The 12,882-nt window shown below is 32.9% G+C and overlaps 2 protein-coding genes across 4 annotated transcripts in view; one reads left to right on the top strand and one right to left on the bottom strand.

The window, feature by feature from the left end:
- The first annotated feature begins 223 nt into the window (after nucleotides 1-223).
- Nucleotides 224-2,895, top strand: LOC111049928 (pyruvate kinase-like). 3 transcript variants are annotated; one of them, XM_039423035.1, is made up of 2 exons: nucleotides 224-348; nucleotides 1,212-2,895. In XM_039423035.1, the coding sequence occupies exon 2, from the start codon at nucleotides 1,260-1,262 to the stop codon at nucleotides 2,808-2,810; it is 1,551 nt and encodes a 516-aa protein (XP_039278969.1). In that variant the 5' UTR covers nucleotides 224-348; nucleotides 1,212-1,259; the 3' UTR covers nucleotides 2,811-2,895. The 3 variants fall into 3 exon arrangements, with proteins under 3 accessions (XP_039278969.1, XP_039278970.1, XP_039278971.1); XM_039423036.1 differs by having other exon boundaries at nucleotides 232-314; XM_039423037.1 differs by having other exon boundaries at nucleotides 238-478.
- Nucleotides 2,896-5,692: 2,797 nt separating this feature from the next.
- The window catches only part of LOC111049930 (dynamin-like 120 kDa protein, mitochondrial), a 39,391-nt gene continuing 32,201 nt past the window's right edge, over nucleotides 5,693-12,882 (bottom strand). The window contains 4 exon segments of the mRNA XM_039423034.1: nucleotides 5,693-7,175; nucleotides 9,109-9,219; nucleotides 10,756-10,849; nucleotides 11,438-11,638. Coding sequence (XP_039278968.1) covers nucleotides 7,102-7,175; nucleotides 9,109-9,219; nucleotides 10,756-10,849; nucleotides 11,438-11,638 — 480 coding nt within the window. The 3' untranslated portion in view covers nucleotides 5,693-7,101.

The following is a 12,882-nucleotide window of genomic DNA, read 5'->3' as shown; positions in this document are numbered from 1 at the left end:
GCACCACACCAGATTTTTAAGAAAATAATAAAAAAACTAATTTTCAAAAACTAACACTGCAAGAGTCTAACTCAAACCATGGAGTAAAGATACTTGTAAACTTTCCAAATGCTTCGAAAATTAAATAAATTTATTGCATAATTATATTAAAATCACTATTATATATGAAAACTAACCTAAATTGAGGAAGTGACAAATGGAAAATCTTTTTTCAGCTGTTTTCTACACAGTGGGATCACATAATCTTGTTAGAAAAGATTGATAGTAATTTTAATAATCGTGAAATTATAGCTTCATAATATTTGGATTGCATCGTAAGATATTAATTTATTCTAGAGCAGATTTGGGGTTAGTTGAGGTTTCTTGGAAATTCAAAAATTATTAATATGTAGAGCATAGAAAGTAGCCTACCTTACAATAATAGTGAAAAACTGAAGTTTTAAATTTTTCGTTGTTGAGGTTATGGTATCCAGCTAAGGTAGAGAAAGTAGGCTAATATTAGCCTATTCCTAGTTTGTCAGAATGATTAGGCCTGAACACAATAAAACAAACATCCAAGCTGCACTGATCGTATCGAGTTCCAGTAAATTTTATTTTAATTTCAGTTATAAGTTATTAGATAGACAACTGGTTTAATTTGTTTTTATTTAGGTACCTATTCTAATTTTTTCTAGTATCAATAGGTCTAGTAACTTACCGGTTAAATTTTAATCGTCATTAACTCCACGAGAACAAATCAGAGAAGCCGTCTTTTCAAAAACGCCTTCTTTGATTGGTTGTCGTGAAATTAATCATGATTAAATTTTAACCGGCTTTTGTGCAACCCAGTATTAGATCCAGTTTTATCTTTGATAGTATAAATACCATTGTTATAATGTTCACTCTATCCAATAAATAAAATAAATACCCACTAATACAATTTGAAATCAATATTTCAATATCGATAGGTGGTACTGGTGCACTCAAGATAAAATGTCTTCAAACACCACGGTCACCATCTATCAAGCCTTTTTAAATGATTGTTTTGGGAATAAAATGATGTTTTTAAATTTTTATAGGATAAAACTTTACTCTTCTTATTAATTTTTCATTAAAAAGTTATTATAAACTTATTGAATTATTTATTCATTTCTTTCATTTTGAGTATACATTTGAGCTATATCATTGAATGATTAAACATAAGAATAAAACGCTTACTGCTTGTATTTCAGAGTGACCATTTATCACTAAAGAATACGGAATTTTACAATCACTGAAGAATGGAGAATGGAAAAATGTTTGGCTCAATGAGTTCAAACGTAATCAACAACGAATTATTTCCTGAGATGATGTACAATTCAGTGCGCCATGCAAAAATTATGTGCACCATCAACCCAGACTTCACTGTCTCCGAAATAGAAAATATGATCTTAGCAGGGATGGATATCGCACGCATAGACTTTTCTCTCCACGATCAAAGTATTTACAAGAAAATAATTGATAACGTGAGAGAAGCATCCAAAAATGTGAGCGCCAAATCAAAGTTTCTAGTACACGTTTCAATAGCAGTTGACACAAAAGGCCCAGAAATACAGACGGGAGCTTTAGAGAATGGACATGTGTTCCTGGAGAGTGGAGCTGTGATAACCCTGACAACAGACGAGAAATTCAAAATGAAAGGTAATGCGAAATTTCTGTACATAGATTATGAGGATCTGACCAATGTTGTTGATCCAGGAGTGAGGTTGTACATTAACAACTGCTCCATAATGCTGGTGGTAGACCGAGTGGACGAGCCCAATCTCATCTGCACCATTGTTGACGGAGGCTGGTTGGGCAGCTACAAAGATGTCAAGGGTCAGGGCATATTCAGGAAGAAACTGGATTTCACACCAAAAGACATTTCTGATTTGGAGTTTGCAATCAGCCAAAAAGTGGATTGCATAATGAATTCGTACACCATGTCTGCTGAATCCATTGTCAGAATAAAGCAGATGTTGTTCGATTACAAAATGACTGGAGAAATTTTAGTGTTTGCTAAAGTTGAGAACAAATTTGGGGCGAAACGTTTGAAAGAGATACTGCAGGTTGCAGACGGTATTGTTCTTTCAAGGATGGATTTATCTGTGGAGTTTGCTAGAGAATCAGTGTTCTACCACCACAAGTCTCTGCTAGATGTGTGCAACCAGCTTGGGAAGCCCTTTGTAAGTTTCGACCCGATACTACCATCTATGACTGTATCTCCTGTGCCTGAATTCACCGACTTGAGTGATCTGGGGCATCTGATAATGCTGGGTGTAGATTGTCTCATGCTGTCCAATGAGAACTGTCAGTATTTGCTGGAATCGATCAAATACACAGATAAGATGTGTTTGGAGGCGGACGCCTGTCTGAGCATCTCCAATGACAGCGTGTCGCTGTTTAGGTCGTCGGTGGAGGGCAATTCGGCAGTGGCATACATGGCGGTGCAGTCGTCAATCCAATGCAAGGCGAGTGCGATCGTGACGCTGCCGGTGCCGGTCATCGGCAAAGTGGTGAAGCTCATGTCCAAGCTGCGTCCACAGTGCTCAGTAATCGCCGTCTGCAGCAGTGCTAAACCAATCAGTGACATGCGTTTCTACCGGTCACTCAACCCCGTTCTTTTCGAAGAGCCCGTCGGCAACAACTGGGAAGACTATTTGGAGAGATGTCTTAATTTTGCGTTGCAGTACGGCATGAACCTCGGCATGATTGAAACTGGCGACTTGGTGGTGGTTGTTAGCAGCTGGAAGCCAAATACTGGACTTTTAAATACCATCAAAGTAGAACAATGCAATTTAGAGGATAATTAATTACTGTTCTTGTAAAACATTTCATTCTCTTGTGTTATCATGTTGCCAACTCTCTCAAGTTAACAATAAATTCTACATTGAATTGTGTGAGAGCTGAGGATGCTCGATTACAAAGATGTTTACAATTTCAATTATTTACCAAACAATAAAATTTGATTGAAAATTGATATGAATTAATTTGATTAATATTGTGGAAGTTTTCCATAACTGAAAAATACAGTTTAATTTTTGTCACATCCACATTTATCAGATTTATTCTACAACTTCAGCTGTATATGTGTTGGTTGCAACACGAAACTGCAGTCCTGACAACAAATCTAATCAAATCAAATCAAATCAAATGTTTTTATTGTCGTTCACAATTATACATGTATTGACAAAGTCATGAAAACGGAGCATAGTCCTTAGTCTAAAGCCGAGATGAATAAAAACATAATATATATAGAATTTAAACATTAAAAATAAATAAACTTTAAAAATAACACCAGGACAGACAATAAAATTTGGAATTGAATAACAGAATTGACTGAAACAACACTTCAGCACTTCTAATACTTAACACTAAATAATTATATGTGGATGCTCAAAGAATTCCTCAATGTCATAGAAAGGATTTTCACTCAGCCAAATATCCAGTTTATTGAGAAAAGTCATATTATCATATTTGTTAATGGACCCCAACAAACTATTGTAAACCTTTTTGTACATTATACAGTGACTATTAAGAGATTTACTTAATCTGCAATATTGGAAATTCATTCTACCCCTATTACGTGTGCTGTGTGAGTGGACATGTTCATTAAGAGTTGTTTCTGGTAATTTCTTTAAAGAGTAAGCAGCAAGTTCAAAGATATAAAGATTGATGACAGTCTTAATATTCAATTTTATAAATATAGGCTTACAGTGATCCAAGGGACCTGAAGCATTGATAATTCTAACAACTTTCTTTTGCAACCTCAATATCTCTGCAACCCTCGGAGAATTGCCCCATACAAGAAGACAGTATTTAATAAGGGACTGAAAAAACGCAAAGTAAGCCATTCTCACACTATGTGGAGTCACACATTGCTTCAGACGTCCAATGAGATAGATGACTCTTGAAAGCCTAGCTTTTAAATAATCAATGTGTTTTCCCCAGGTCAGTTGATGATCAATGTGTACCCCTAAAAATTTAACATTATTTACAATATCCTGCTGAGTATATTCATTATCATATGGTCTCAGACTAAATATGACATTTTCAGTCTTATTAGCATTTAAAAGATATCCATTTGCTCTGAACCAGGCTCCTGCTTCATCAAGTGAGTTATTAACAACATTTGAGAGCTTAGCTATATCATTAGAGACATTCAAAAAGGTAGTATCATCCGCATATAATACTGCTCTGCTCGAAACATTGTGAGGCAAATCATTGATACTTATAAGGAATAATAGAGGACCCAGGACGGATCCTTGAGGTATGCCATACTTCAGGAAAATTACATCAGACCACTCTCCATTGACGCAGACGGTCTGCTTTCTATTCTTCAGGTAAGACTCAAATAGTGTTAGAGAAACTCCCCGAAAACCGTAATAATGAAGTTTCTCTATCAAGTCACCTTGGTCGACGCAGTCAAATGCTTTGCTTAAGTCACAGAATGTAACCTGTGCATAAGACCTATTTTCAAATGCCTGCAAAATGTCACGGACCAAACCCTCAACTGCATCAACAGTTGCTTTGCCTTTTCTAAAGCCGAACTGAACTCCTGATAATAAGTTATTTTCCTCCAAAAATACAACAACTTGCTCACATATTATTATTTCAATAAGTTTAGAAAGAACAGGCACCAATGACACAAGACGATAGCTCTCTGGTTTATCTTTAGACCCCTTTTTGAAAATAGGGCACACCTTTGATATTTTAAGTTCCTCAGGGAATTTCCCCTCTTGCAATATTCTGTTTATGCATGCGGTCAGTGGTTGCACAATGTGAGGTATTATTTTTTTCAAAAAATTGTTCGACATGTTATAATAATCATAGCTGTAAGAGTTATTTAACTGTTTTGCTGCCTTTAAAACATCAATTATTGTGACAGGTCTCCACTCGAAACACCTATTTAGCCTAACATTAACTTTATTAATACAATCTTTTACTGATATATCAGGTTTGACAATCTCTCTTTTAACCCTATCAACGGACTCAACACAGTAACTGTTAAATGAATTTGGGGATATCAGTGGTTCAACGCCTTTTGATATATTACAACTTTTTTTTCTTTAATAAATGCGAATGTGCCAAAAATAAAACTGTTTTTTTTTTCAATTATGGATTAATTAATCAATTCAATTAATTCCACAATATCAATTCCTATTAAAATTTTATAAAAAAACATTGACTTTATTGCCAATTCCACTTTTTTATTCAATTAACAGGATTGCTGATTCGTTCTGAAACCAACAGATCTTCAGTTATCAGCTGTACTGGTGAAACTTCAGTCCTTTAACCTTCAATAATAAAGTGGAATTGAAAATAAAATCAGGATTTTAGTAGATGACTAAAATTTCTCGATGATACATTGCGAAAGGCATCCTTAATGGATGGATTTGATTGATGCATCAATCAAAGTTTTTTATTATTTTATAGCAGAATGAGGAAATCAATTACGGATTTATCCAGTTGAAATTGATCTTCCAATTAATCGAAATCATTTTGTTCTCCAAAGTCAAAATTATGTTTATTGATGATATTATACTCCAATTAATTAATTGATCATAGATAATTTAATGCATCTGGCTTTTGTGAGCTTGCAAATGAATTTCTTATTGAAAATTCACCAGTAACTTACTAGAGGATTTTCAAGTCTGATTTAAATCTATTTGATAAGGTAGAAAAGACCACCAAATAACGTCACTATCTCAATTTATTTTGATAGCAATAAACAAATTCAATTTAGATAAGAACGGCTGATGAATTTCTTCGCTGAAAAATAAATTAAAGCTATGATAAATTTGATACAATGACACAATTTGGCAAAGAATATTTCAGTTTTTCCAAAAACAACAATAGGAATAATGATAAATAGCTTTTACATTGAGACTGGAAAAATTCAGATACAGTACTGAAATTCATTTCGAATTCCTTCTTGTGAAGAAAATACAATAAGGGGTCAATAGTTCTGTTACTTCTATATAACCTGTTTTTACTGAATTCTTACTCAAAAAATTGAAAATATTTTCAGAAACGATAAATTAAATACATCCAAAATAATTCAAATTTGAGTCCCTGCAAGGTGAATTCGCCATTACACAGCTATCATTATCAAGGCATTTAAATTACAACGTAAACAGTAGAAGCATAACGATAACAGAATTATATAAATTCAGGATTGTAGAAACTAATAAAAAACTTAACAGGTTTTGGAATTCGGATTAAAAATGTTCGTGACGTTCATGGATACATTTTATACGGGTAAACAATAGCAGTCCGAGTTCTGATTTATCCTTTAGCCAGCTAGCAAAATAACTACTAAAATTATTTAATCTACTCATACTTTTCAATCACGGTCTGTACATAATGAACAATTCGAGGGATTAAAATAAAGTTTTCTTTGCAAAATATTCTAATTAGCTCGTAATGAATTATGCTGCTCAAGAAGAACTAAGAAATCATTAGTATCTTGAAAATGCAAAAAATATTGAAGCGATCATAGTGAGTATATTGTTTACTGCTCATAATTTAAAATACAAGTTCATTTGCAATAACAGTAGGCTATTAGCGATAACAAGTAACTGTTGCATGATTATTTTTATACAATCTTGCTAGGTTTTTTAAAAATATCAATGACTAGTCATGAGAAATCCACATGGTTCATTAATCAGCGAGTAATACAAATCATTGACTTTTTTAAGAAATAAGACGTTGAATAGATGAAATCAGACTATGTACATCTTGAAGGAGGTCCAAATTTTTCGTTGAGAAAAATACATTTACGACAATGCACTTCCAGATCTAAGAAACCCTAAAATTGCAAATATTGCATTTCTATAGTTTGGGTTGCATTACTTAACAATACAGTGTCTTGAATTAGCTCTTTAAATCACAAACTCATTCCTCGTCTTCACAGCAAAATCAACAATAACTTAATTATTTATGGTGAAGATAAGGAGAGTTTATGCTCACTAAGATGAGATCATTCAGATCGTTGTCATCTTATCAAGCACCTTGTCTTTGCTCCTAGGCTAGTGGAAAGTACCAGCTTCTACTGGGGCTCAGATCGCTTTCAAGTGAAGAGGTTATTCCCAACGTGAACACTCAGTATTCTTTCTTTTCTTTATTCAGAGCTTGAATGAATTCTTCTAGTTTTTCTTGTATCCTCTTCACATGTTCTGTAAAAAACAAATGATAAATGCAATCAATTTGGTGTATACACAAACATTTATAAAGGACAACAATTGAGAGCCCCCCAATGATGCATAACCATTTCACATACCTAGAGAGTCCATTAACATTGAACGGTTTTTATTGACCAAACAAAATTGAATTGGCCAGTTGCACAAGATCCAATGACAAACGGTGCTTAATCTCAAGTAATTTAACCGCCTTATAAAAAATATTTCTGATTTACAAAGGTCCATTATTTGCCATTTCCCTTCACGTTCATCAAGACACCATAATTTATCAAGACTGCAATTCCATCAACTGATGATTTAAGATTGAGAACAGAGAGATATTGGAAGAACTTAATGAATTATAAAAATAAATATAAAAATTCCTCAATATTATCCAATCTCAAAGATCATCAACACCCACAACTTAAGTAGCTGTTCCTTTTTCTAATCAACTAATGAACAAAACCTTTGTTCATTATTTGTAGTGATTAGTATTTGTTTGTAATTTTTAGTGAGATAATATGGATGATAAAACTAGACAACGAAATTAATTATCGAGATCTCGTGTACAACTTGGTAATATTCTAAACCTAAACACTACGTCATCCCACTGATATTAGCATATCATCTTGTATCTGGCTCAATTCTCAAGTTTATGAATTCACTAAGGGTACAACCACACTGAAATCGGAGCGTGACGTGACGGCAAGGAGCGTCGTGAACAATATCATGTTAAGTAATGAGCTAAAACACACTGGAAGCGTCTACTCGCAGAGCGGAGCGGAGCATGGCGTCAAACTTTAGATCAAGCTGGTTTGTTCTTTGGAGCGTCTACGAGCGGAGCTTCAAAGTTCGAGTGCCCTACTAATGTAGGCTACGTCTTCGTAGTCTACTCTTGTACATAATAATGCACTTGTTCTACTACATTTTCTACTACCATCTAGTACACTAGTATATTACATTTAATGTTTGCCCAAATTCCCCTGTAATGTGTATTATTTGTATTTAAAAGAAAACATTCATCTATTGCACTTTGAAATCAAAAGTAAGGCTATTCTAATCCATTTCATTCAAATTTCTTTGAAATATGGTTACCTCATTTATTTATTTACAATAAAATTGAGACTTATGTAATAACATTGGTTGATAAAATAATAAGGTAGTCCTTGAGCTATGTTTCTTCCAAATTTATAGGCGACAAAGTCCAAGAAAAGTTAAATTTCAAGTGTACAATTTTTATAAAATTTTAGTCCAAAATAAACATGAAAACTATAAATTTCAAATTTAGATGGCTTGAATTAATAAATTATTAGAAATATTCCACTCAATCTTCAGCAGATACTGGATTCCTCCAATAATTGGAATTAAAATTCTAATTATTAGTGACTTGTTTTTCCTCATCAGGCTTTACTCTTGTTAAAATGTAATCAAAGGTTGAAGTTGACATTCGCATGTACTTGAAAAATCGAGACTCATTCTTTCTTAAAACATTAAACAGATGGTGATATTCACCAAAAAGTCTACGATTCAAGTTAATTTCATTAACCCACTCTGCCCTAGCAGGCTTAGCTAAAATCCAATAATTAAGTTTGTAGTGTTAGATGTTGTGAAATATTTGAACGTTTTGACAACGTTCTAAGTCTATTCAATTAAAATCCAATACTTTAAGTAATTGTTTTCACAAAGTAATGACCGTGCAAACTTGGACAACGCCATTTTCTAGACGCTTCCAGTGTGTTTCATGAACGCTCTGGCCACGCTACGCCACACTCCGCTTCACTTCCAGTATGGTTGTACCCTTATTGATTTACTAATAGAATTTATTATAGTTGCCAGTTATCAGCTAAAACGATAATTTGTAACTGCTGAATACGATAGTCAAAACGACTGAATAGGATAGGAAATGTTCAATAATTATATTTGTACTCACTCAATTCCTCGGCCAATTCCACGCGTCTTCCTTGAAGTAAAGCTCGTTTCTTCTCTGGATCTCTGCTGTATTCTTCTAGAACTTCTTTTATTTCTTTGTCTAACCTTTGGGCTGAAAATGTATGACAAATTATTTTTATGAAGTGAAAATTCAAAAATGCTCTGGCAGTAGCATTACATTTTTTACACAATTGATGAAATTTAAACATGCGTTGAATCAAACTAATTTTATGGATCAGAAGTTTTTATTATGTTTAAAAATGAAATTGCACACATTAAGTTTTATACATGTTTTTGAATAAATTTAGAAGTGACGTTCTTTATTTATTTATTCTCAATACATCAAATACCTTGAACCAATTTTTGAAATTTATCATGACTCTTCTAAGCTAAGCTGGTGTTGAGACGTTATGTTGTGAATTTCTTCCTAAATGATGTTTTTCAAATCTTATAGGGTCCTTGGATAGTTCACATAAACACTTGCCATACTCGGAAGGCACCTGAGTATATAATTTGAGTTGTCAATGAGCCTCAACATTTTTATTCAGAACACTTGATTTAAAACTATAGAACAACATTCAGGAACAAATTTACGAGATATGCATGGAGTTTTCATAAAGCGACAAAAGTCGATATAGTTATCATTAAACGAAAATCCAAATTAAATGCTGTACTGTAATTAGATTTTCGTTTAATAATAATTATTTATTAAAGAGCATTTGAACGTATTCAATTTCTCACCTGATTCAAAAAGTCTATGGTAAAGACGAAACTAGGTATGAAGAACGTCACGACACCTACATGATTTGATCTCCAAAACAACGAAGTTTGAAACTTCAGGTATAATTTATTGAAGATTTTTTTCAGTTAATCTCACTATAATTTGACATCTTATGAGATCGGACTCCCAGGTATGAAAGAGCCATTGTAGAAATCACATAGAAGTCTCCTGATTCATAAATTGCGTTTTGAAAAATAGTTAACTGTACATCTAGGGAATAAAGTTAACAATTGTCTCCCTGAGAAGCACATGCAGTTGTCACTCGAGTGAAGGTAAGGACAAAAAATCCCATTCCCTATGGGATCTATGGACTTTGGACCCGTGAATTACACAGCAATGTTCCTCCATCTTAATTTATAACAATACATATTAGTCATCTATTCTTTATCGTGATTATTTGCTTCAAAGAGCTTCTTCCAACATAACGTTTAACCCGCTAACTATTTCCAATGACTGACGTTAATTTAATAGACGTAAACACTCATAGATATGACACACACAAGCTATGTGTGGTAAATGGAGTTACTCCAAGTCCCTTACTTTGGGAAAAGTATTATTTTAGTTTTTCCAATATTTTGCTCCAGAAAGTAAAATACGACTTTAGATAGTGAGTGGGTGGAGGAAAATTATTCTACAATAGATAGAAATATAATTATTTTTTTCATCTAAATTCCCCATTGAGAGTGAACATAAAAGCAACTTAACGATCGATTTTTTAATAATATTATTGACATCAAACATAAGAATGAATTTAGTTGATACATATTTAATTTTATGAAAAAACAAACAATTAATATAAAAGTGGTTTTAAGCTAGATTATCGTCAGGAATTAAGGGAATGAAGCGAATAATATTTCAATTTAATACCTTCTCTGTTCATGACTTGTTGTCTTAGAGCGTTTGCTGTAATTTTCAGCATTTGTTCTATCCTCCAGAAAAGAACCACATCGCTACATTCTACCTGCAAATTCAAAAATAAAACTCAATAACAATTCGACATCAGAATATAAAGTTTTCAGAAATAAAGAATTTTTCATAATGGAATAATAACACAATGTGTCTTGTTCTATTTAGATAGACAAACCACAAATTTCAACTCGACTCAACATACAAATAATAAAGATTATGTTATGACTAAAGAGCAGTTTAAATAAATATTTCATAATAAAGTGGCAACTTATAAATGTTAAACTATTTAGTGAATAATATATAACACAACGGATGTTGTTATTATTTCATGTAAATGAGTATCGTACTTCATTGATATTTTACAAAATGCGGAAAGTATACAAACTTTGAAGGATGGACAAAAAGCTAATATATTTTATTCAGTTCAACTTGGTTTTATAATAATATTATTGTGATTTCCTTGAATGAGATGATACGTGTTACTCAACACATGAACTTTATGAAATATATTGATTGACCATTAAAACATTGAAATAATAGAGAATTCAAATTCACAAAATAAAGGAATATAATACAAATTATGTAATAAATTAAGATAAGATATACAAATTATCAAAATAAAATCCCAAATGGAACTTACCTCTGATTCTAATCCTTCGTGATACAAATAGAAACTCTTCCGACAGTCGTAGGCTCTTGCCAGACTCAAATTGAGGAAATTTCGCCGATAAACCTGCTCCCATACGGTTAGGATGAGCTGGTTGTCAACGTTTGTATCATTCAATTGCAAATTATTCCTTATTGTCGTCAGCTCATCATCACTCAGATATTTATTATGATTCTGAAAAAGGAACACAGTAGGCTATAGAAGAATGCATTCGTTACAAAATTTAAACGTCTTAAGTTGAAAAAATTAATGAATATCTAGAATGCCTTACAATAGAACTTTGTTTGTTAAAGAGCTGTCAAGTGAGGTGAGATTAGTCCCATAAATAATAAAAGCCAAATATGGAAAGGCTGGACTGGAACTTTCTTAATGATGGGAGCGAAAGGTAGGTAGTTTGAGATTTATTCCAAGTGGACTGATAAGTGAATACAAATCTTTTTGTGTAGTTGAGAAGTTGATATTGTGGTCATTATTCATATTGAATGAAAAAGACTAAGAAATTGTCAAAAAACCACTGATTTATTGATAATTAGAAAGACCGGTTTCGGTTATTACACCATTGTCAATCTCTGATAAACAGTTTATGGTGTAATAACCGAAATCGGTCTTTCTAATTATCAATAAATCAGTGGTTTTTTTGACAATTTCTTAGTCTTTTTCATTCAATATGAATACAAATCAATTCGGGCGAAAGCATCAACACGTTTGTAAATAAGGAAAAATGCTCCCCTAACGCCATTCCAACAATTGTTATTAGTAATTCAATTACCTTTAACAAAAAATAACAATAATAATAAAAAATATCAACAAAAAATAACAATAAAAAAATATCTACGCGTGACAACGATTTAGTTATTAGTTTTTAGATATTTGGTGGAAACATTTCGTTGATTTAGTTGACTATCCCTTATTTTTTTATTGCGACCAAAAATAAGATGTCAACATAATAAAGTCTGAGCGTTTGTAATGGAAAGTGCGTGGGTGATTTGATGAGTTGTTGATCAAACGTCCATTCCATCGGCGGGATTCGAACTCACTATAGTTGACCAAGCAAAAATGGGTCTCTCAAGGCCAATGCAATGTTGCCACTGGTGGCCACCCCTCACTCGACCAGTCTATATACATTGACTATATTTCTACACCTCTTTTCCGTCACTACCTGTCACAAATTCTTTTGAGCACGTCAGGTTCAAAAGTTCTATTGTGTCATTCTTTGAAGTTAGAACAATAACATCCCCCGTTACCTCCTCCCATCATCCGCTATATTCTTCATCATGAAATGAAGGAAAGAATATTGTTATGTATAATGTATAACTCTATCTTGAGTCATGACATCAAGAAATCCAATTTTATAATGATGATTAGATTTTTCTTTATAAATGCAACTATTTATAAACTGAGCTATTACTTCATAAAGG

This window comes from Nilaparvata lugens, chromosome 3 (genome assembly GCF_014356525.2).
Source record: "Nilaparvata lugens isolate BPH chromosome 3, ASM1435652v1, whole genome shotgun sequence".
Lineage (NCBI taxonomy): Eukaryota > Metazoa > Arthropoda > Insecta > Hemiptera > Delphacidae > Nilaparvata > Nilaparvata lugens.
This window is presented reverse-complemented; position numbering and strand designations above follow the sequence as displayed.

Excerpts from the sequence above, each read along its gene's own strand:
- LOC111049928 (XM_039423035.1), top strand. The coding sequence starts at position 1,260 with ATGGAGAATGGAAAAATGTTTGGCTCAATGAGTTCAAACGTAATCAAC.